This window comes from Aphelocoma coerulescens, chromosome 2 (genome assembly GCF_041296385.1).
Source record: "Aphelocoma coerulescens isolate FSJ_1873_10779 chromosome 2, UR_Acoe_1.0, whole genome shotgun sequence".
Classification (NCBI taxonomy): domain Eukaryota; kingdom Metazoa; phylum Chordata; class Aves; order Passeriformes; family Corvidae; genus Aphelocoma; species Aphelocoma coerulescens.
The window spans coordinates 115420696-115444703 of NC_091015.1; the positions used below are offsets into that span (position 1 = coordinate 115420696).

At 37.4% G+C, this 24008-nt stretch overlaps 1 protein-coding gene across 14 annotated transcripts in view; it reads right to left on the reverse strand.

Moving 5' to 3' along the window:
* The window catches only part of PTPRM (protein tyrosine phosphatase receptor type M), a 463481-nt gene that overhangs the window by 78615 nt on the left and 360858 nt on the right, over positions 1-24008 (reverse strand). For 9 of the 14 annotated variants that reach the window (XM_069004459.1, XM_069004457.1, XM_069004464.1 and 6 more), the window contains 4 exons: positions 15244-15395; positions 12616-12690; positions 12362-12388; positions 7685-7872 (listed from right to left, as the gene is read on the reverse strand). In XM_069004459.1, the coding sequence (XP_068860560.1) occupies positions 7685-7872; positions 12362-12388; positions 12616-12690; positions 15244-15395 (442 nt within the window). The remainder of the gene's footprint in view (positions 1-7684; positions 7873-12361; positions 12389-12615; positions 12691-15243; positions 15396-24008) is intronic. The other 5 variants (XM_069004458.1, XM_069004465.1, XM_069004460.1 and 2 more) reach the window with 2 other exon arrangements.

Genomic DNA, 24008 nt, shown 5'->3' on the forward strand with positions numbered 1-24008 from the left:
CGTTTCAAAAACTTTTCTTTCTTTCAAATCATACTTGTCACAAGCACTTAGAATGTTTAACCTATCACCTTACTGCTGTGAGCATTAAAGCCATTCTAGAGGATTTCCCTCTGGAAACTCACATTATGACTGAAATGACGTCCACTGGCCTCATTTAGTTTCCTACTGTCGTGTTCAATAGCCCATAACAATACATAGTTTGGTTAAATCTGAAATTAAACCCTGATTTCAATAGGTACAGAGAGAGCGTGAATTTGATACTAGCAAAAGCACAGTAGCAAGATCAGCCGGCAAAAATGACTTGACTAATGGACAACCAGAGTAAAATATACTCAGAAGTCTGCTTAGTACAGTTTGACTGCTGCTCAACCTGTGGCTGCCAAAGGGGATGAAGACAAGACAGGCAGGAGAATAATGTCCAACAGATTTCACATGCTAAAATCGTGGAATTATCTGTGAGTGTTTGTTATTAATAAGAATATATCTCTGTACATCCAAATGTACAAAGGAAGAAGTAGGATGGAAAAGGTTAATTATTTCCATTAGTATTATATAATCCCCGTGTTAATTACTTGGATTTATCACATGTGGATAACAGGATTTTCAAAGATCTGCTTGGTACTACGTTGACAACAATCACTGAAACTTGGAAACTATTTCTTTTATTGCCCCAATTTCACATTGCATATGCCCACAAATCTTTCCAGAATAAATTGAGAAAGATTTTGCAATGCCTTCAGAGAATAAAAGATCCTAATGATGGGAGTCATAGGTCAGGAAAAAGGGGAGGAAGATTAAAACCAGTTTTGGAAGACAGCTGTGACAGCTGGACTCAAGATGGGAAAGACCCCCGCAACCTCTTAAAGCAAATTGAAACTTTATTACCATGGGACAATGGAGAGCCAGAGGGACATCCACAAAACTGCATGCAACAGTTAAAATGACCCATTTTAAATGCTTATGTAGACTCATTAAGGATCAGGAATAACATCAGAGGTGCTTAAGATGCTTTAAACTAGCTTTACATTTTCAGTCCAGCTATGCTGAGATATGAAACAAATGTCTGCTAAATATCTGAACATGGAAAAGACTCCCAGGGCATCTCCAGGACCATGAGAAATGACATTTTTTCCTGCTGACATATTTTGTACTCATTCATAAGTTTGCCTCAGCATGAACCAGGACTACCAGAGTCAGTAGAAGCAGCAAATGACTGAGATAGCTGCCAGAGTTCCTACATAAGAACAACCTGTACTTGTTTATCCATCCAATTGATCAGCTTAAGGATCTATATCTCACGACTTTTGAGTGGACCAACATTTTTCTGAGTGGATCAATACCACCAGTCTCTGTTTTAACTGCTTAGAGTACAATTGTCATGAAAGATGCACTTTAGAGCTACCAGGCTTTCCTCAAAACACGGTCTAAACTTTACATACAAGACTGAGTCTGGCAGACTTTCATGAAGAAAACATTTAGCTGAATTAGGTATCTTTGTTCTTGTTAGGTGTCCTTGCTGCCTGAGATCACACACAAGTTCACATTGTTTAGGCTACTGAGAAGAAGAAAACAAGAGGTCCATACCCGAGTAAATCATAGACTGACCAGTACCAAAAATAGCTGAATCACAGCATGAGCAAACAGCTGCCTACATCCCACTGAGAGTAATCCTAAGGATACTGGAAGTGTTCTAGTCTATACACCTCTGCAATTTTACTATTCAAACAGATAAAAGCACAAAGCCTTTCTAATGAAGCCATGACCTGCCTAAATCTATTTTCTGTGATAAGAATAAATTCTAATTAAACCTACTTAAACAAAACAAATTAGAGACCTCTTTCTGCATATACATGCACTTTTATTTAAATTGGAGGAGAATGCATTTAGGAAGAGTGGGAGAGGGAAACAGTGTGATTTAGAAAGTTGTGGGACATTTTGATCACTGGGCAGTTAACCACACTGTGCCATAAGGCAGTGTCACGTGAATGTTATTAAGCACTGTGACAGCACTTCTCATCCATGTGAAAACGGTTAAGAAGAGAAATTCAGGATGATAAAGGATAGATTTAGAATTGCATAAAACTTGCTGACAACAACAGACATTCAGTAAACTAAGCATCCTTCCTCTGAAGTGAAAAAAAATCCCAAACTGCCATACAGTTAAAATTGTTGACAACTGATTCTTGCTGATCAACAACTGGAAATCACCCATTCTTCTACAATACTCAAGCCGGTATTTGCATGCACTGGGAAGCTGTCACTACTAACATAGGCTATTTACCAGTGAATGTAGTTTCAGGTTTGGGATTACTTTATTTCACCAATTTGGTATTAATCTGGAGTACTTTAAGATTTACAAACCCAAACATGCTTTGTGGATAAGGCAGTCGCTCATTTTTACTACTTCTTTCAACCTCCCTATATATGACCTCCACAGCGCTAAATCTTCTCATGCCCAAGAGTCTGGGATAATACCAGTCAGTAACAAGTTTCCTGGTATTGAGGGAAGGCTTTTGCAGATCCCAGAGCAATGTGAAGAAACTGGTTAGGTCTGAACAATGTTCTTTGATAAAGGAAGAGTACCTGCCTCACATAAATGACGTCTATGTCCCCATTTGTTGGGGTTATCCCTTGTTGTATATGAGAGAACGCTTACATAGTAATATATGGCTTAATCAAACCACTGCAACTTTCCACTATTAAAGACTGATGACTGAACTGGGCATTCACTGATTATTCTGAGCCCCATCTAAACAGATGAAACTTCAAAAAAAAATAATAGCAGTGATCCCTATTGATGAATATTTCTAACAATTTTCCATGCCATTTTCACTGGACAAGTTTCCACTATTTTACTCCTACCTCTATCTCTATCTCTGTTACATTTATAATCCCTAATGAGTTTTCCTCTTTATTACAAAAATTGAAACAGAAACAGTTACGTGCTCCTGGTTCTTGAAGACACAGATGCTGTCCTTCATTTACACTGTGGACTGAAGCCCCCATCCTCACCCATTGTTCTTTCTGTGTTCTGTGCAACTTGTGTCTTGTGGGATAGAAAATAACCTGCACTGATTGTGGTACTGACTGTCTCAGCTGGTGTTGCAGAATATCAAATAAAATCAGAGAAAAAGCTGTGATAAAAATGTACAGGCTGGAGGTGAGAAAGGTTAGTTGCAGTCACAAGGAACATGCAAGAAAAAATAGGGCCAGATAAGTCCTACCAGTAGCTGTATTAACATAACATTAAAAAAATACTTTGTTTTCCTACTGTTTTCAAGATTTCAGAATAGGGCCCCTGAAGCACAAGGCTTTAAAGTGTTATGTGGCAGCAAATTTGTCTTCCAGCTGGAATCAAAGAGAAAGAAAATATGTGAATGGAGACTGGGTTTGAGTGACAGTATTCTAGTCCGTTACGGCTTTGCATGATGGCAGAAAATGGAAATTATATCAGACTTCTTTCAAAGTCAGACATCAATCTAACAGTGGTTTGGAGAAAACAAACCTCAAATCAGGCACCTATGGGGCAAACATCCTCCATGAAAAATTTCCTGCTTGTCTGCAGTACCTTCTGCCTCCCCAAACAAGGATCTGTATTTCTACTGGTTTTAGAGAGTTTCTTCCCCCTATTTTGTTTCTTAATACGATTTTGTATTTACCCCAGATATCCCACTGGCCAGTGAAACTTTTTCAGTCAGTTGGGTTTTACTGATGATTACCACATCTACCTTAGCATATGTATATTAGAATATCTCCTGAAGTTCCATTTAAATTAATATAGTGCTATTAAGACAGAATTTCTTTCATACCCTCAATTATTTTCAACACTCATCTCCAAATCCTCTTCAAATGATCCATTTTTTTATGATCACCTTTGACCACAATCCCCCAAGGTATAGCTGAACAATGACCATGGCCAGATAACCTATTTTTAAATACTTTGACCAATCTATAACAGGTGCTTAGAAGTGCTAAACTGAAATGAATTCTTTAACACACACTGGGTAATATATTTCATGTTCCTGACCTTGACAGGCACTCTGAGCCTGTATTCATCTATTTAACTATGATGATTTAGACATCAGTACAGTTACATTGGTGTAACACATCAGAATGAAGACCATGCAGCACAGATGGAACATTATCAGTGCAGTCTATCCTGACAGTATATAACACTACTGTATTTGAAATAGTATTGGTTGAACGATGTAAAATAATTTCCAGACTGAAACAGTTAACTGCCAGAAAACCTTGAGAAAGGATGTGCTCGACAGAAGGGGAGGAGAGGGAAGATGAGACAGACAATGGGGAGGAAAGCCTTAAAAATAAAACTACCTACATGGAGGAACCTTTTTTTAAATTCTGTTATTGACACACTCCTGTTAGTTACAGTAAGTGAGGCTGATCTGAGCAGGATACCCTTTGCAAATCTTGGCTTTTCAAAGGAACCTCTGGTTTTGAGATAATGGAAGCTCAGAACTCCCTGTCATGGAACATAATGTGAAATTGATTTTTCAAGGCTTTATCTACACAAAGTTGCACTAGTTTAATTAAAGGTGTATTTTTAAATCAATTGTGTTAAACCAGTCCGAGCTCCTGTGCGGACACTCTGAAATCGATTTGAAACTGTCTTATGTCAACTAACCTCAATTTGGCAAAGAACCACTTTACACTGAGTAGGCACCAATTTAAGTTGATCCAAAAACAGGGTTAAAAACAAAACTTATCTGAAACTGTAAGACTTTAATGAATTTATCTGTTTCTGCCAAGCCATGGCAGCCTCCAGTGGCCTAACTGATCTGTTTTAGAAGCAGACAAACTCATTACTTGGATTTAAGGCCCTTTGACGGAAATTTTTGAGAAAGGATATAGTGAAATCCCTGTGAAAATACTGAATCTAAAACTGAAAGTGACAGGGGTAACAATGAAGAAGCGACGAATTGCGGAAACCACTTTTCCCTTTTTTATTTAGCTTGTTTCTTTAATGCAGAAAGAAGATGAACAAGGCTCCTCCGTGACCAGTGTGTGGTGCAAGTGGCCATAGCCACCCTGACCCTCGAAAACAACGCCAGATTCCACTGTTTGGTGGTCAGGCACCAAGGTTTGAAGCCTGCCTTTGTGGTTAGGGTGAGACCCCATCACCCCTTGGGGCAGCTATTTGCCTACTTTGTGTTGATTGGTTCCTGTTCTCCCCTCCCTATTTTATGTATAAGTTTGTAAATATTAATGTCCCTTAGTTGAATATGTATAAGATCTAGAAGTTTCTGTGTTACTCGATACCCCATTGGCTGCCTCCTGTAATCTGTCCTCTAAGTAGTCACCATTGGTTGCCTCCTTGTCAATCCCGCCTCCTTTCCTTTACCCTATTGTCTGTTACCCTTATCCCCACCTTTCCTGCTCCAAGTATGAAAATCCTGGACCCTCTCCAAAAATCAGCTCTTTGTCCCTAGTCCCCTCACCAGCCATACACCTGCTTGTGGAACCTGTATGGAGAGTCCCCTCCTTCACTCTTTGCCTCCACCGGCACGCCCCGACAGCCTAGCCCAGGACAAGCTCCTTCGGGTGAGGAGCTCACTCTCTCCCTTAGAGCCGCAGATATAGAGGGTGCAGCCAGACCTCCGGGCTTCTTGTTTTCCTGGCTAGCGCACCCTCAGACCAGTAAAAGCTCTCCTAAGCTATAATTCTGGGGAACAGATTAAATAACCCACAATTAGTGTATGGGTGCTTGGGAAATCAGGCCAGTATTATCCTGTCAGTCTAACACCACTGGAACCAAGCTAAAATGTCTCCTTTCTTAAGGGTCTGGCAGGGGATAGAAAGGATTTTAAAGATCCACTGCAGACTAGCTATGCAGAAATTCCCTGAACTTTAAGGATTTCTGTGCAATCCCGATCATTCGCACTCCACTAGGCCGCAAAGGAAGGTCTGCATTTAAGTCCAAAGCTTACAGAAGTGCATTCATGTTCTTCCCGCACCGAAGAAAACAGATGGGAAAGCAGGCAATGAAGTCACTACCGGTGTGGCCCTAAGGCCATGTCTGCATGTGCTCTGGTTCTACAGGCACAGACAGGCACAATATCAGTTGCTCCAGCCATGAGCCAGGCCTGATCTTGCTTGCAGGAACAGGAGCCTACTCCTAGGAGAATAAAAGGGCAAAATCCTACAAAGCAGGGTGTTCCTCCAAGCCCCTGTATATTGGGACCTATACTCAGTATCCCAAGTGGGTAAATCCTAATGCAGAGCTGAGCAGTACCATCCTTAAAGTACCGTCCTTAAAGACGATTTTTCAACCTTTATCCTTTGTGTTGGTTATGCTACTTCAATAACTTGTGCATGACACCAATAGGACTTAAAATTACATCTATGTGCTTAGACAGTGAACTATAGCCCTAATTATTGAGAATAGTGGCCCTAATTATTAAGTTTTATCTTAAAGCACTTAAAACTATGCATGACAGCAAGTGCTCTCTATCCTTCCACTCCTCTGAAGTGCTCGTAATGGGCAGTGTGCTACTTTCTGTTCTGTTCCACAGATTCATTTTCAGAGTGAATCTTGTGTGAACATCTCCCTGAATCAAACTCTTTCCCTGGTGAGACTATATAATCCTGCTATCTTGTTAGAACGAAAACCATCTATGAGACTTCATTCAAAACAAATCCCCTGTCAAACTATTTCTTCCTTTTCATTTGGACATTTATCCTTCTGATAAATATATAAAGAAAAAATTATTTTGTTGTCTAGTTCAAATGTGTAAAGTATCAGTTTGACAGAAATGTAAACAAAGAGATTTGCAACCTATGCAGTGCTAAAATATACTGGGCAGTCATTCACTGCATATAAAGGAAAAACAGCATTATGGCAGTAGTTCAATCGGAAAACCCCTCAAATATATGGATAGTTACAGTTCTTTCTGATTATAACAATTTCCATATATAAAGAGGAGTTTTTCAGTTCCAGCTTCACTATTTTAAGTCCTCCTTCCCTGCCACTATTAACAAACTGCACTCTGATGTATTGCATCTACTGGCATTAGTCATGGGTACACCTACTGTCTGTAATGGGATGCCATTCATCAGCTTGGTAGGCTGAAAATTTTCTGGGAACCTGTTTCTCAGCAGAATCATTTGATCCACTGTAGTTAAAAAGCCATGTCATTGGTTGCACTTTAAATTCCGTTTTACGGTCTTGATTTTATTTTTTTTAATAAATTAATTGTGGTTTTCCTCTAGGCTTAATGCTGGTATAAAAGGTTTTGGCTGAGGAGCAAATCTTATCCAAACACAAGAATTTTCAATTCTATCACTTTTAAATAAAAGTGGCATAAAAAGCCTCACAGGAACAAACTTGTTTAAGTCAGCTGCACAAATGAAAGTTGACAAGTGATTAGGTCCTTCTGGGAATGAATTGTTTTCTACATTTCAGGGGGAAAAATGTCATCAGTGACTTCAGAAGTGGCCTGAAGCACAGGCTTTGGAAATTTAATACTATAAATACCAGTTTAAACAATTATACATTTAAGCAATTTTTATAACATGAAGTTGGCATGACAAAGCGTGAAGTTCAAAAAAGCACCATCTCTTGTAAAATGCAAGCAGTATGCACAGTTATAAAAACTCAGCATCAAACACATACAACTAACAGTTCAGATGACATAGTAATCAGATTCTTACACCTGACACTTACTTCATACTCCTCTTTAAATCCATAGCCTTCTGCACACTTCATCTGGGTGATGTGCTGTAGCAAGTCAGCTACACGGATGGCTGGATGGAGCTGTCCAGTCTGGTAGGGCACATCCACTGGATCTCTCTTCTTATAGGTATGGGATTGGACCAGGCTGCTTGTGTCACTGACCATCGTATGGGTTTCATCTAGAAAAAGAGTATCTCATCATGTACTGGTTCATTTTCACTTTTAAAAGAAATAGAAAGTACAGAGATTTCTAGAGGAATGCCAGAACTCTGACACCACCAGCATTGGTTCTGTCTGTGAAGGCTACACCAGAAGAACAGTAAATCCATGGAGCAATTTACACAAGGAAATTGCAAGACTGATTGGAATGAGGCAAAGTCCATAGTTCTACAATGGAAGCATTGCAGAGCAGTCCAAACTCTAATATGTTTTAAATATTGCTAGCTGATTGCAAACAAATTTTAAAACTGGCATTTGGCTTCAAACTGCATAGAAGTTTCATTCTGAAACTTCCACAAGTCCCACGGAATGAAACTGGACTTGTATTTTTCACAGATTATACTAAAGTGCTGTATTTCACACTGCAAATTTAGAGCAAATGTTTGGAGTGAGCAAAATAAAAAGATGCACAAAATGGCTTATGGTTTCATCAAGCTAGGACTGCAATGGAAATGTAGATCTGAAAATGACACTTGGAGACAAACTACAAGAGGACAAATGCAAAGGATCATCTGGTAAGGAAAAATGTCTTGACTGACTGCTGAACATGCTTTAGGACCACGGTGTATCATGAGCCACCACACCAGGCATGGAATGTTGTATGTCTACTGACATGCAAGCCAACAAACAGGAGACCCCCGTGGGCTGGTTAAAATTTTTATGAGACACATACTTCTCCCAACCCTCCACATCTCTTCCATGGGGCAAATGGGCAACTTACCATTGATTGGCACTTTTAAGAAGATACATATCAGGAGAAAAAAAGAGGAGGAGAAAAAGGAAACAGGGCATAAGCAACAGTACTACATTAATAATTACAGGTAATTTTATGTTTTTAATTTAGTCTTTACAGAATTATTTCCTAAATGAATCAGATTCTGATCTCAGTTTCACAGTATAAATTAGATTTACTAAAACCAAGGTATCATACTGTAAGTCAATTCACATAGATGGAACTGAGATCAAAACCTATACTTAGAAGTAAATAGATGTGAAAGTGCACACTACCTAAGGAAGTAAAATAACTTTCTTCCTCTTTAGATGGAATTCTAAAAATTTGTTCAGACTTGACAAGAGAAAAAAACCCACCCCCAATTCTAAGGTCCAAGAATCATCATAAATATTTTATCTGTTTACTCAAATAGTAATTTTACATATCTTAGAGTTTTTATATTTTAAGCAAAATTGTTAATATGGTGCTTTGACTTATTCAAGCTATTCCTCACTGACTGCACACAAAAAAATTACTAAATCTGTATAATGTTACAAAATAAGGTATTTATCAAAAAATGTTGCTTTGTAAAATAAGCTGTATGAAAGGGAAGCATTAAAATAGTATTTCCACATTCGTAAGTTAGATATATTATAGCAGAAAGTTCCACAAATACTCTGTATGAAAAGGTCCCAGATTCTCATGTACACACCAAAAATACTAACACACCTTGTTAAAGGTGAGATTCTGGTCTTAGCTGTACTACTGAAAATTCATGTTAAAGCCAGAAAGCTCAATGAATCGTTTTTCAAGGATGGTTTGAGGTCCTCTCAATTCCCACTAAGACACATGAAATCTGGTCCTCACTACGCATAGAGTCATTATGAACTGTGCATTGACACCTAAACCAAAAAACAGCAGAGAAAAATGTATGGGCATGAGTATGGCCATTTCACTCCTTTTCCTGTCAGTCTGCTAATTTGGTCTAATGCAGAGGAAAGGGATTCATCTTTTAGTCATAACATTTTACAGCTTTTGTCTGATGTGATATAAAATCGTACTGCAAAGCACCTTGGGATGCATGGCATGAAGCGTGGTATACAAGTGTAGGTACAGTATGTTGCTGCTGAAATGGCACCTGAAAACTGCAAGGTGGCTAAGACACAAAAGACAAAAAAAAGTAGAAAGTTGATAATGATTTTTTTGGGTTGCTTATTTCAATTTTAGAAACAGGTTAGAAAACTCAAGGATTTTTCTTTTCTTTTTTGCAAACTGCAAAATTCTTTGCAACGCAGACTGTTAGTAACTAAGATGAAGGCAAACTTATCAAAGTCTTGTACTATGAAAGCATCAGTTTAATACTTACGAATCTCTTTCCTGCAAGCTCTCTACTTTTAGACTAATTTTCCTCTCTCCATTTCTTTATCTCTTACAGCCGCATTAATACAGCAGGAGTTATCTTTTAAGTTGTTTTAAATAAAGTGTTTTTAATCCTTGGTTTGTATGGTACACTAGGAGCCACGGATATTACAGTTTTTTACTTTGCCTCTGAGCACTGTAGCATGAGCTTTTCAGGCTGTGAGTTTTTTAAAGGGTGAGCTCCTCCAGATGCAGTATCCATATGCAATGGGACGTTTGCCTGGCTTAAATACTCCTACAGCTTCAGTTGTCCTACTCTACACTTATCCATTCCTGTAGAGCTATACAACATTTATTAAATAATATACTTTGGAAACAGTAACTGTGTTGTGGCTTTTCTAGCAGATTTTGAAAACTGAACTCAGCCATTCACCAGACTTGTACCTTTCCCAGGAGGTCACACTCTGAAGGTCATTTAGTTCTAACTACAGGCTTGATCCTGCAGTTTAACACAACTTCTTTGGACAGTGGAAGACAGTGAGAGCAGGTATTACTTGTAATTAAAACCCTGCATACTTTTTTAATAGCTGTATTCCTCTACCAACTCAAGCATAGTTAATTTGATTTACCTAAGATACAACACTATTCCTGTACAGACAGTCATAAACACATATTGGGAGAGATCTAATCTGAATGGAGCACTGCTCATAAAATGGTACTAAATTTTTAACATGTAAACTTACAAAAATATTTATTTTATGCAGTGAAATAACTGAAATATTTTCCGAGATGAGTAAGCACAGGTTTGCTGCAGTAGACCATAAAATACACACCTAACTAATTAAAAGATTTTACAGACTTAGTAAAATCAGAGAATTTATTTTTCACGGTGTGTGTTTGCCTGATAGCTGAATTACTTGCTTAGAGATTATTTCTTGGGGGAAAAAAGCTAACAAATAATTTTGCCATTGTTATTATATAGAAAAGGATCACAAAAATAACCAAAGAAACCATTAACTAAAACTTAATAATACAGATAGGAAATCTCAAAGTTTTTCTCCTGATAATAGTACTTTTCTCCTTGCCCATCCACAAGGTCAGAAAGAACATCTACTGGATGAAGCGCTGAATGAATACTAAAGCACACAAAAAAATCTAACATTTCAGGCAGTTAAAAGGCACTGCAAATTTCATTTGCATGCAGATTATTACATTGTTACAGTCACTACCATTACCTTCTTCCAGATTTACATAATGTATAAAACCAGCAAAGTTCCTTCTCAAAGTTAGCACACTGAAGTGCACTGCACTAAATATTCTTTCACAATAACAAATTTTCAAGATTGCCTTCCTAAACTTTTACTTCTTATATGCTTCCTTCTACTTCTATTTAAGCTTGTTTAACTTACAGCTTAAGGACAGGAATCAGTTAAGGGGTCTTAACCTTTTTACAGTGATTAGAAGAAAAAAGAGGAGAAAGGAAAATTTGTTGTGAAAATATAAATTGAAAAATGAGTAAATAAATAGGCTTAATGCAGGAGTTTGAATTCTTGCTACAGTGCACTGTTATATTATTTACTATTAAAAAACTGCCCCTGTTTAGTTTCAAGTTAGCATGGGAAGGAGGTGTAAATGAATACAAGCCACAAAGGGGTTAGAGTTAAGCACTGAAAATGCAATAGCGCCTCATGCTTACTGTTTATCACTGTGCAGAAGCCTCTCTCTTTCTGACACTGGACAATAGCAGATGTTCCTCAATTCCAAGTGGAAATGCTTTATATTTTAACTGAATGTTTTTAACCTACTGTTTTATTTCATTCCTGTGACATCTGATGCATAATAAACTATATACTATAAGTGTCATATTATCATTTTGCTGTTCAAAATACCATCTCCTCTCTGAAACTTCACTTTAACAAGCAAGTCAGAAACTCTGCAGAACTGTCAGAAGACATGATAGCTGGTAGATGGCCAAAACTGTATTTTGTTGGATTTTCTGTATCCTGAGTAGTTTAACTAGGAAAAAAAGTTATTTTTAAGAAGTGACATCTTCAGTTCTAAGATAAAACAGAAAAAAAATGAGGGAAACTGTTTCAATTGCTATGATAATCAAATTCTTTTGTGTCACTCCAAATACATGCATAAACATTTCCTTCCAAATCCACTTGTTAAAATTATTTCTTTTCTCCCATGACTTGCACTTATGACAGTAGTAATCAAGCCTGATAACTGTCCTTAGCACCTCAGTGTAGCCAAGTCTACCACCCCTCCCTTTAGCATAAAGCTCCAGCATTTTGCATACTATTGTCTGCTCCCCAAGAACTGCAACTTCTGAAATTACTTCAGCAATAAACTTTGATAAAGGGAAATGTTCTCACCTAAAATTGCAGTTGGCACAAATGGATCTGTCATACATCATAAGCAGGTCAATGCAGAAAAGGTAAAAAGAGAGAGAACAGTAAATGATTGATACATGTTCCCGAGTTTTCTTTCAGAAAGCTACTGTTAGCAGCCGGTATGTTTCTTATATATGCATTAAATGTTGATGGCGAGAAGTATAATAACATAAATATGTATGCTTTCATTATGGAAAGGTCTATAGAGGGTGGAAACCAAGAAAAAAACTGGTTACCTGGATAATAAGAATTAGGCACTGTTGTGCTCAGTGTGTTAGTTTTCATTGTAAATGAAGATGGTGAAGATACAGCTGCAAAGAGAAACAAAGCTGGTTAGAGACAGAGAAATGATACACAGCTACTTAAGCTGAGCGAAACAGCATATAGGATTGATTTGGCTTAGAGTTCATCCTGTTGTGTTTCCTGCACTGGAATCAGGACCTAGGGAAAACCAGGCAAGTCTAGTGAATGAAATAGCTCATTGAATTTGATAAATTCTCTAAAAAGAAGTGTCATTGGAGAAAGCATTTTGATCACTGATGGGAAATGTACTTCTTAATTCACAAGATTAGACCGAATACTGATGCTTGTAACAAGACATCACAACGACAAGAGGTATTTTTGACAGGAGCTTTGATCACTAATAAGTTTTCCTTATAATACTATAAATACTGTATGCAAATATTCTACTGTAGTTTATTTTTTCCTCTCCCTTTTTTATGTGATTTGTTTAGACAGGTGGATAATGTGCACGGAGATACCAACAGACCCTGAATATTACTCTTTGTTTAACAGTGGTTTTCAGGGAGTGATACACAGACCAATACTCACATTGGTATTTAATCACTGAACCATTTGTAAAACCAACGGGAAAGCCCAATGGAACAAATTAAGTTCAGTTTGTCCCCGTATACAAATATCATACAAATTACTGTTGTAAACACAGATACGTCTAATAGGTGAGAGTTAATCACAGCATTTTATAGGATGTTCAGCCAAAAGGTCATTAGAGGCTTTTAAGCAAAGCTCCTTGCAAATCCAGCCTCAGTTGCTTGTCTACACAGCTCAAACTCAGTCTGATCAGGGAATGCAAGCACATTCTGGATACCTGTAAACAGACTAACAGGAATGTCTGAAGCAAAAGAGTTGAGGAAGACAGGATCTGCTGGATGAGGAGTGAGATTACTCCTGCTGGCTTTCAGCCATCTTTTTTTCAGTTGATCTTCTAGCGCAAACAGTTGCTAGCCCTTGTTAAGATGTGGATATCTCAAAACTGGCTTAAATAATGCTGACAGTTATCATTTACCATAGAAATTAATATATCTGAGACCATGTTCCTTTGATTATGTCTCTGGAATGAGGAGATTACATTTCCTTGATGGCCAGAACAGAGTGATACTTCTTTTGGCTATGGATGCAGAGATTAGTTGAGGTCACAGCTGCTGCAGGTAATAAAACTTGGTAGGTAGAGAATGAAGACAGGATAATGAACTTTCATAGGAAGTAGGAATGTTCTACGTCTCTTGACTACTAGGCCTTACACAAAGATTATTCCTGAAGACTGTCAGTGTGCACCTTCTGGTGACCATGGTTCTTTTGGCAAGTCTAATTAGAGGTTCTAGCCCTGAAGTGGTATAAAAAACTTGTTACGGCAATAATTTCAAATAGGTTTGAGGTGGTTTACGTAAAGAGGATTTAGTCCCAGACACTCATTACAGCTTCATTTGTAGTTATGGCCATTCAGTAGCACCACTGGAAAACTGTCTCATGATGATGCAAGATGAAGTAAAACCTCTTGATCTCTTCACAGAAATAAGCAATCTCATTAACTGCAAGGGTATGTTCTCACCAGAAAAGCAAGTCTGATTTGAAAGATTTATTTCAAATCAATTTCAAAACTAACTCAAATGCAAATTAACATTGCAAATTCTGAGCCTAATGCTGCTGAGAAAAGTCTCACTGTTTAAACCTCACAGAGTGTTTGTACAATTGAGCTCATCAAAGATAAATTCTTAAGCATATTATTAAAGAGTGGGAGTTGGGCCTTGCATACTGTTAGTACTTGAAACAAAATTTAATCTTTGACAAATTCTGAAGATGTTAAAAAGCCACTGGCATACAAAAAACCCTGAGGTTCCTTAAGAACCACAAAATCAAAAAAACTTTTTGAACCTAGTCATTCTTTTAAACAATTAAAAAAAATACTGTTTTTTCATGGTCTTTGCTTAGGGCTAACCCTCTGACAGAAGTGAGACCTTGACTAAAATTCTAATACAGGAAATTTTATATCCCAAATCTTATTTATTTTCAGGGTAGATCCAAGAACACCCAGGATATAAGAGAATCTGTTATGAAATTACAGAACAGATAAGTCCACTGAGTTCTTCCTCTGCACAAGCAACAGAAAGAGCATCATCTAGAATTGGAAATAATAAGACAATCAGATTATCATTATTAAGTTATTACATTCAAAAATAAATTTATCCTACCAAAAAAGAAGTGAGCAGGGGAAGCATTTGAAGGACTTGGGACAGCATGAGGGATATAAAATTTTCAACATAATGGAGATTGGAAAAAGGTAAAACTACTGCTTCAGTAATGTCACTGCTCTTCTGCAGAAGAAAAGGATGGACAGAAAAAAGCTCAATTATCCTTATTATTTTTAAAGAAGTCTATTCTTGATGTCTGACTGTCTTGCTCATTTGAATAGACACTGTAATGTGCTGCACAGTGGGAAACTCTCAGTCCCATGGATTTTCCATGACTGAGTAATGAGGAATATTTTTAAAACCATTTGCACCTTTCTTTCACCTTCAAAAAAAAAAAAAAAAAAAAAGGAAAAGAAAAGAAAAGAAAAAACTTACATCTCCCATTTAGATTGTGCGTGTCCATGAAAGAGAAAGCTTCATCACAGTTGGTGCCTTGCTCAGTGTAGCTTTTATCCATTGAATTCACCATCACTGTCATTTCCTGCCGAGTACTACTCAGTGTCTCTTTCCGCTTTTTAGCCAATTTTCTTAAGAAATGAATGATGAGGAAAAAAAAGGAGAAAAACAATTCTCAGTAAGCAGATATAGTCTTCATGTTATTTACATTAGTGTGCTGTAGTTTGTAACCATATTATGAAGTAACATCTACATTTGTTTCAGCATTTCTGGAATTTTATTTTACTCTCATTCCTTTCAGTCTGATAATCAAAGAATAGTTGCCAGTGCACTGACATGTGGTCAACAGCACCTTAATCTTTGGGGACCACCACTGAATTAAAGGGGACTACTTGGATATGAAAATGATGTGAGCTACAGTATCAGAGGCTACAGCTGATTAACCATATAAATAAAAATGATAAGGGAGATTCCACTGGAAATGACAAATCAATACCAATGTTCACTTCATATACATAGAACAGTCTGGAGAGGTTTCACTGAGACCCTGTGTAACCCAGCAATCTGGATTATATAATACTATATAGTGTATGTTGGAGCTCTGAATACACACTGCACACTCAAGAGACATTTTAAATTGACTTGCATTCCTAAAGACTATTTTCTGTCACTCCTGATTTCAGGAGAATTAGTCACATGAGTTAGTTGCTTCTCAGCAGGAGTGGTCTGTCAGAGACAAGATCTTAAACCCGATACTACAATAGTGGTTCATTAAACTATTGAATTGCTTTGGATGCATATACCTCTTTGTTTTTTTTCCAGATCTGTCTGTCTGTTTCAGTCTAAAGTCTGTCTTCTCCTGAGTTATGCTTAGCTACATCCCAAAACAGCATATCCAAAACTCTTGATTTTTCCTTCAACCTCTGTGACTCCATCTTAGACCAAGCCTTTCTTCAAGTTCTTGCCTACAGTCTTAATTTAAATTTTCCAGATTCCTTCTGTAGAATATCGTCAAGGTATGGGTTTAAAAAAAATAACTGCTCCACAGACTTTACTTGTCCTGTCTGTTAATTCAGTGACTTTTGCTCTGTGGAAAACGTAATAAGCCAGGTCATATTCATCTGCCAGAAGCATCTTTTACATATCTTACACTAGAAGTTACTGGAGCTTATTATCTCATCTAGGTTCCTTCCACTTCTGGAGGCTAACTGTATCAAGCATAACCAACTTGTGCTAACTTTCAAAGCCTTTCTCTTTGTTAACTCTTATTCAGTATGAAAAGATGGTTCCCACCACAGACAAAAATTTCACACTAGCCTCCCCTAGATATTCAAAAATCTGTCTCCTCTCATGCTGCACAGGAGGGGCTTTCTGTAACCCTCCTGACTGATATCTCGCTCTTCTGCTTCAAATCACTGCCAGCAGACAAACTTTACAAAGTACTAATATTACTGCTCTCTGTGCTGATCAGTACTGTCTCAGTCTCCTCATGTTCCCCATCTATCCACCTGTTATCCCTTATCTTCCACCTAGATAAGAAGCCATTTGGGCAGGAGCTGTTGTTGTGTTCTGTACCAATGTAGTACCAAGCTCAGCCGTATCTTAATCCATGACTAAAGCTCAAAATGCCTTTGAAATTAAAGTCTTGCTGATAATAGAAGTAGGAATAATAAGTGCAGGCATGGTATTGGGTCGCTGCACAGAAAAGTATTAAGGGTCATGTCTGGCCCTCAATAAACTGATAAGATTGACACCCCATTCCTCATGACTGACAGTGAATGAAGTACACTGCCTTAAGCACCTGGCGCAGCACTTGCAGCATGAGCAGTTATGCCTTTGCCCATCCCAGTGCAGGAGTAACCTGTGTTCGCTTGAGCCTTTGCTCACTCTGTAGACTTGATAATAAAACTGGTTCTTTATTACTCCACGGTGCATAAATGCAGAAGTAGCATTAGATAATGGTCTGAACTCTTTCATATCAGAGACAGTTAAATTTCATTCAAGTACCATAAGTAAAACAAAACTCTTAGATCTTTGCATCCTTCCATCTTCCCCCTCCTCCCCTCCATATCTAATTGTAATGAATAAGTAATATATTATTCAAAGTTGAATCTGAGACCTATCACCCAATACATGAATAACTTCATGGAAGTCCTTTGTAAGGACAGGCTTATCAAAGTGGTAACATGAAATGGGTATTTTTTTTTCCTGTTTCACCCTTAGATGGCAGCATATTTAAATGGCAGCCATGCATGGCTCCCCTTCCAATCTTTTGGTCACATAATTAAGCTACAGCAGATTTATTTTTTAAGACAGTAACAACTGTACAGTACTTCTCAATCTGAATCTAATACTGGAAATAGGTCTTGTGGGAAAAGTTCAAATCTGAAACAACTGTTACAGGAAGAGAGCGATACCAGCCAGACTTCTGTACTGTGAACAAAAACACCCACTGGACTCAGTCAAGTAAACTTTAGCTGAATATAACATTTTTAGCATTTTCAGTTTATTCAGATACTGCTGAAAGTGTTGCAGTGCTGCAGTCTCTGCTTCTCATCCATTCCTTGGGTCTCACAATCCCCAAGAGGCTCTAGCTATACAAGATTTAAGAAACTTGTAAAACCATGGTACCTCACATCACCACCACCACTCATACTCTTAGGTTTGAAGTAAATTTTGGGGGCATAAAAAAGGTTTAAATATTTGATCATCTTCACTCGCGGAAAAGACACTTCATAGCTACTGTCTGATGTTTCATCCTTCTTAAAGGAAAAGAGATCTACAACCAAAGGAAGAACATAAAACAGATGGAAGCTCCCATGATGATTACCTAGGATAAAATTATTTTTGTAGGGAAAGCAAAAAGATCAGCTTATCACAGAAATAGTGTCACCATGACTATATGAGGAAAGAGAATGTACTGTATCAGTCTCAAGAAAGAGGAGCCTGATATACAGAAAAATCTCAAGACTAACTAGGAACTGTTGGAATTTTAAGGCACAAGAAATAGCATGAAGTGAACTGGTGTAATAGTTAAAATATAGTAAAATGCAGGGCAGACAATCATACAGACTTCCCCTGCAAAACTGTGTGGGATTTTGTGTATTGTTTACTCTGTTCTGTTACAAATATTAATAAAAACAGTCCAGGAAAGTAATAAGCTGAACAGTTCATCACAATCTGTCCCCATTTTATCTACCATGATGAAACTCTCAAATGATGCATCTTCTCCTGTACAGTCCCTTCTTGTTGAAAGGCTCACTCTATAAAACTTGTGCAAGCCTAACTCAATACCTTTCTCAAAAACCCTCCTTCTCTGTGACTTCTCCCTCAAACCCTTCAAGAAACCAACTGCAATAACTGCTAAGTTGCTACTACATTGTTAGCCACTGTCTGGTTTATTTTCCATGTATTTTCCTGTATCCATTTTGTCTGTCCTGTCTTGACTTAAATAACAAAACTCTTTTGGACCTAGCTTGCCTTTTTGTGTTTAAAAAGCTCTGGGCACAAAGAATGAGGCACAATGGGACACTAATTAGAGGAATGTAACAACAGTAAAAATAAAAATTTTTAAGATAATGGAGACTGGGGTTGGAATGAACTCAGGCCCTGCCAAAAATGTGCTTTCCATTTTAATTTAGGAACAGTGAGAAAAGCAGATTAATTTGAATCTAACAAAAACACTCACTTCCTGCTTCCCCATTCCAAGCAGAGTGGTACTCTCCTTTTTGTATCAGTATCCCTCCTTTCTTACCAAGAAAAGAAAGGAGAAACAAGATGCTGCTACTTCCCACAGGTCTAGCAACACACTACCACCACCAAGATATTAATAAACAAAGTGAGATGAAATTTATAATTGTCCTGCTAAAGGAATTGGGCTGATTTTTTTCTTTCCATTAATGCAGTGATCTATTGCACTTACTGAAACTCAAGATAAAATAGCTGCTTCTCACATAGTTACTGTTTCAAATTTTACTTCTCTGCTTGTGGACAAATCACAGAAATGATTCAGATGAAGAAAGGATTGGGGGCTTTCATACAACCCAGTGGCACAGTGCATTTTTAGTTGCAAAAGCTTTTAACAGTTTGCTCACCAAACCTCTAAAAGAATCTGAACTACAATAAGAACGATCTTTTAGTAAAATCCTTTAGCAGCTGGTTGGAAAGATGTGATACCAAGGGTAGGGTTAAATGGTCATTTTTTCACAACAGATATACATTACTAGTGTCTATCCTACATAAGTGCATGTTGGGATTTGCACTATTTCCCATATACACACTGATCTAGAAAATATCCATTATCTTTTTGAACAAAACATAATTTTTAAATTGTAGTAAAAATTAGAAATAGAGTTAGAAATTAGTTAGTATTTTATCTCATGAGGTAGAGTGACTGGATATTCACTTAAGACAAAACTCAGTGGTGAAAGACATAAAGTCATGCATATGGGAAAAATAATCCTCATTATGCACACACAGTGTTGCATCTAAATGACTTCATAAACTACTGAAGAAAGAAATCTGATAGTCACTGGTTCTCTGAAGACAAAAAGTTCAGTGCTATGTATAGTCAAAAAGGCAAAAAGAAGTCAGAAGTGACTGTGTAAGGGATAGAGAACAAAATGGAAAATGTGATTAAGCAATTGTATAGATTTATGGAGCATCCACATTTTGAACACTGCATGCAGTTCTGACACATGCCTATCCAAAAAAGATTTTCACAAAGTAGAGAATATATACAGAGAGGTGATAGGAAGATCAAAGGAGCAGATCCTACCAGAAAAGCAGTAATCCTTACATAGATAAGGAGTCCCTAGTTTAAAAAGGAGGCAGTTGAACTGAGAATATTATAAAAGTATATCAGAAAACATGGAGAAAACTAAGAAATTAATAAACAATTATTATTTCTCAACAATGAAAGAACCAGGAGCAGGGAGTATATAGATTTTTTTTTAATATAAAATAAATATTTTCACAAAACCCAGAAAATGCTATGCTCTGCTCTGCCTTGCCTTGAGTCTTCTGTGCATTTTTGGGCACCACCGTATAAAAAAGACATTAAGCAATTAGAGAGTGTCCAAAGGAGGACAACAAAAATGGTGAAGGGCCTTCAGGTGAAGCCATATCAGGAGTGTCTGAGGTCACTTGGTCTGTTCAGCCTGGAGGTGACTGAGGGGACACCTCACTGCAGTTACAGTTTCCTCATGAGGGGAAGAAGAGGGGCAGGCTCTGATCTCTGCTCTGTGCTGACCAGTGACAGGACCTGAGGGAATGGCCTGAAGTTGTGTCAGGTGAGGTTTAGGTTGGATATTAGGAAAAGATTCTTCACCCAGAGGGTGGTTGGGCACTGGAACAGGCTCCCCAGGGAAGTGGTCACAGCACCAGCCTGACAAGAGTTCAAGAAGCATTTGGATAACATTCTCAGGCACGTGGTGTGAATCTTGGGGCGTCCTGTGATCCTTGGACTCAGTGATCCTTGTGGGTCCCTTCCAATTCAGGACATTCTATGATTCTATGAAAATTTTGCAAAACATCACCACTAGGACTCTAGAGATACCAAAAGTTAGTATTGGTAAAAGAAAAACTGATTAAAGGCTGAGCAGAGCACAGTGAATGCATTACCTTCCCTTCACTCCGTTCCTGTATTCATCTAAAGGTTACTGGCCACTATCACAGACATGATGTGGACTTGTATTCCAAAATTTGATACATTTTTTATTGTATTAACAATCCCTTCAACAGATAATGCAGGAAAGAGGATTCGAATACATTATTTGCTTTTCTAACACTCAGAATTACTCACTTTGTTTGATTTGTAGGCTACTTGCAATACCAGCAGTAATAATCAACATTATTATTATTATTATTACTATTACTATTATTACTATTACTTTGCCCATCTATTTTGGCTGCCTAGGATATGTTAAAAGAAAACTCATAGCTAATTTTGGGGAATATGCTTCAACCTGAATTAATTTAATACACATAACTGATTCAGCGACATTCAGTATGAAGACATAATGTGATAAAAGCTCTCCACAGGAAGGGGGTAAAAAAGCCTGCAAAGATAACAGACTTGTTCCTTGTTTGTTGAGCTTTTATACATTCTTCCAACTTATGTTGCAATTACTTTTTCCTGAACAACAAAACAGTCCTTCTCAGTAACTGTGATTGCTTTCCTGTCTTCAACAATGGGTCCTCTAAGGCAGAGACAAACCCACACATCACATATCATTGTGAGAATTACATGTGTGTGAGCTAGTACACATTTGGTAACATTGGGTATTCTAATCTGCATTAGAAAATTCAAAATGCTACTTTCTATTTTTAGAATTTATTTTTTATTTGGGAATACCTTGAATCTCCCAACGCCTCATTTATACTCTTTATGTTGCTTTTTATTTTTAAAAAGTCCTTATAGAAAACAAGTTTTCAGAATCAAAATGGTAAATTTCTTCAGGTGTTATTAAATAACTATAACTACAAGTAATTAGTATTTTAGTCTACTTTACATTTCTTATCAAAACAGCAACATTTTACCCTGAACCCCTTTCTATTTCCCCTACATGGACTGAGCCACAAATATGAAGCAATTGAAATCAAATAAGGAAATGAAATATAAACAGTATGGCATTAGTGATAGTAAAGTTCTGCTCACCTGAACTTCTGTCATTCAATTTAACATTTATATGTCTTATCTTGAAATGCAATATGCTCAAGACTGCAATTTCACAGTGACATTAAACTGTGTTCTGTCAATATTCTATCAGACAGGAAATGAGGTTAGGAGAAATATTTTTAAAGGCGCTTCATTTTGCAGCAAGAACTAGTGAACACTTAATAAAATACTTTACAAGCTGCCCCCAATTCAAGTACCAGCATTTCTAGAGAACAATCACAGGGAAAGTAATTGTCAGGAGAACTATAAAAAAGCAAGCGGTGGCAGGATAACACTGAATTGTGCTGTTCCTTGCTTATGATCTCTTAGCATGCAAACCTGTATTAGATTATAAAATTATTCTTTGTCCTAAGAAGTTCAACATATATTTTGCATTGACATCAGAACAAATTAAAGGTACAACAGTATGTACTACTGATTTGGAGATTACGAATATTTTAATATAGCCAAGAGTACATAAGCCTTTTCACCTGATGTATAAAGAGGTGGTTTATTATAATTTCTTTTAGGCACCTTCTTTTTGTTCTAATGATCAGCTTCCTGCTTCAAGCAAATGCTAACATTATTCATTTCATTTTTATCATGCTCTTGCATTCGCTGATAAAGAAAAAAGAATGAAATTTTAAAAAATGCTGTGATGATGCTCAAATTTTGGAAACAGTGTTTTTGACACCACAGGATTTAGTTCCCCCCCCTTCATTCACTGTGACTTTCATTTTTTTGCCAGAGACTCTGGATGCACTTTCACATCAAGAAGACATTCCAGTAACAGCAGGACTGGCTGTAAAGAGAGAAGTAGAAAAGAATACAAGTAAAGGAGTAGGGGAAGGATTCCTTTAACTTACAGAGTTACAAGAACTGAGTGAAAGGAGTACAAATTTTTTACATGAAGGTGGAGGTTAATAAAAATGGTTTTGATTTTTATTAGCACAAACAAACCCAGTTTTGATTTCTGTTGTTCTTAACTTGGCTTTTTACTCATTGCATGTAAGAACTTTAGTGGTCTTTCTGCACTTTTTTGTTATTAGTATACTGGTGCATTAGCATCACAAGAGATCAAAGCAAAAAAAGGAAAGGTATTTGGAAAGATCCCCGTACCACTGTTAGCTTACAGGGAAAGTATGGCATGACCTGAGTGGCTGAGGAAAGGGAAAGAAAATATGGAGGTGAATGGGAAATAAGAAGGAAAAGATGATGGAACAGTAAGGTACAGCTGCAGTCAGAGATACACAGCTCATCTACTTTCACTGCTAAGTGTTCCTTCTTGAATTCAAGTATACAGCACATGGTTTGAGATTTGCTTACAGCGACATCATTAAAAACTCTGCTTACTTCTTTCTCAGTTTCTGATTTGTATGAACACCGGGTTATCTGAGTTTCTGCAAGTGAGGGTTATAGCATCAAACCCAAGAACACCTCAGGTCAAAGGAGGCATTGCACTAACAGAATTTGCTGATGCAATGGCTGATGCAGAGGCATCACTGGTGACTGACCAGCTGCAAAAAATGAAGCTATGTGGTGCATCAGATTAATGTAACATTTATTTGAAATGGGCTGACTCTTTTCTTAGCTCTCAGAGAAAGTTAATTTTGTGGTTACAGTTTAGTTCTTCCACGTCCACCCAAGAGGACCTCGATGTATTTTAGTGTGATTGACAGGTTCTTCAGGGAAGGCTCTAGGCTATGGCAGTAAAAAGGAATTTGAGAAGCTTTGGCAGAACTCTGTGTCTGCAAAGCTGCTGGCTGCACTATTTTTGGCTCAAGTCAGACACTGGTCTTGGTCTTCAGAAAAATTCACCTGCACACTTTAAAAAGAACTCCAACAACCTTCTGCCTCCCCAATAGAATAGAACAGTAATGAGATGTGAGCAGCAGTATTTTCCATAGTTTACTGTTATCTAATCTTGACCATGATCTTGAATACTATAAGTAACAAATTGGGCAATAAAATGTCCCATTCTACTCAGCTGAACTAAGGAAGGAAAAATGAAAAGCCACAAATCCTCTCAATTTGTTTCAAGATTTAACAATTTCGCAGTATGGATTTTAGTTTATGTTTTGCTAAT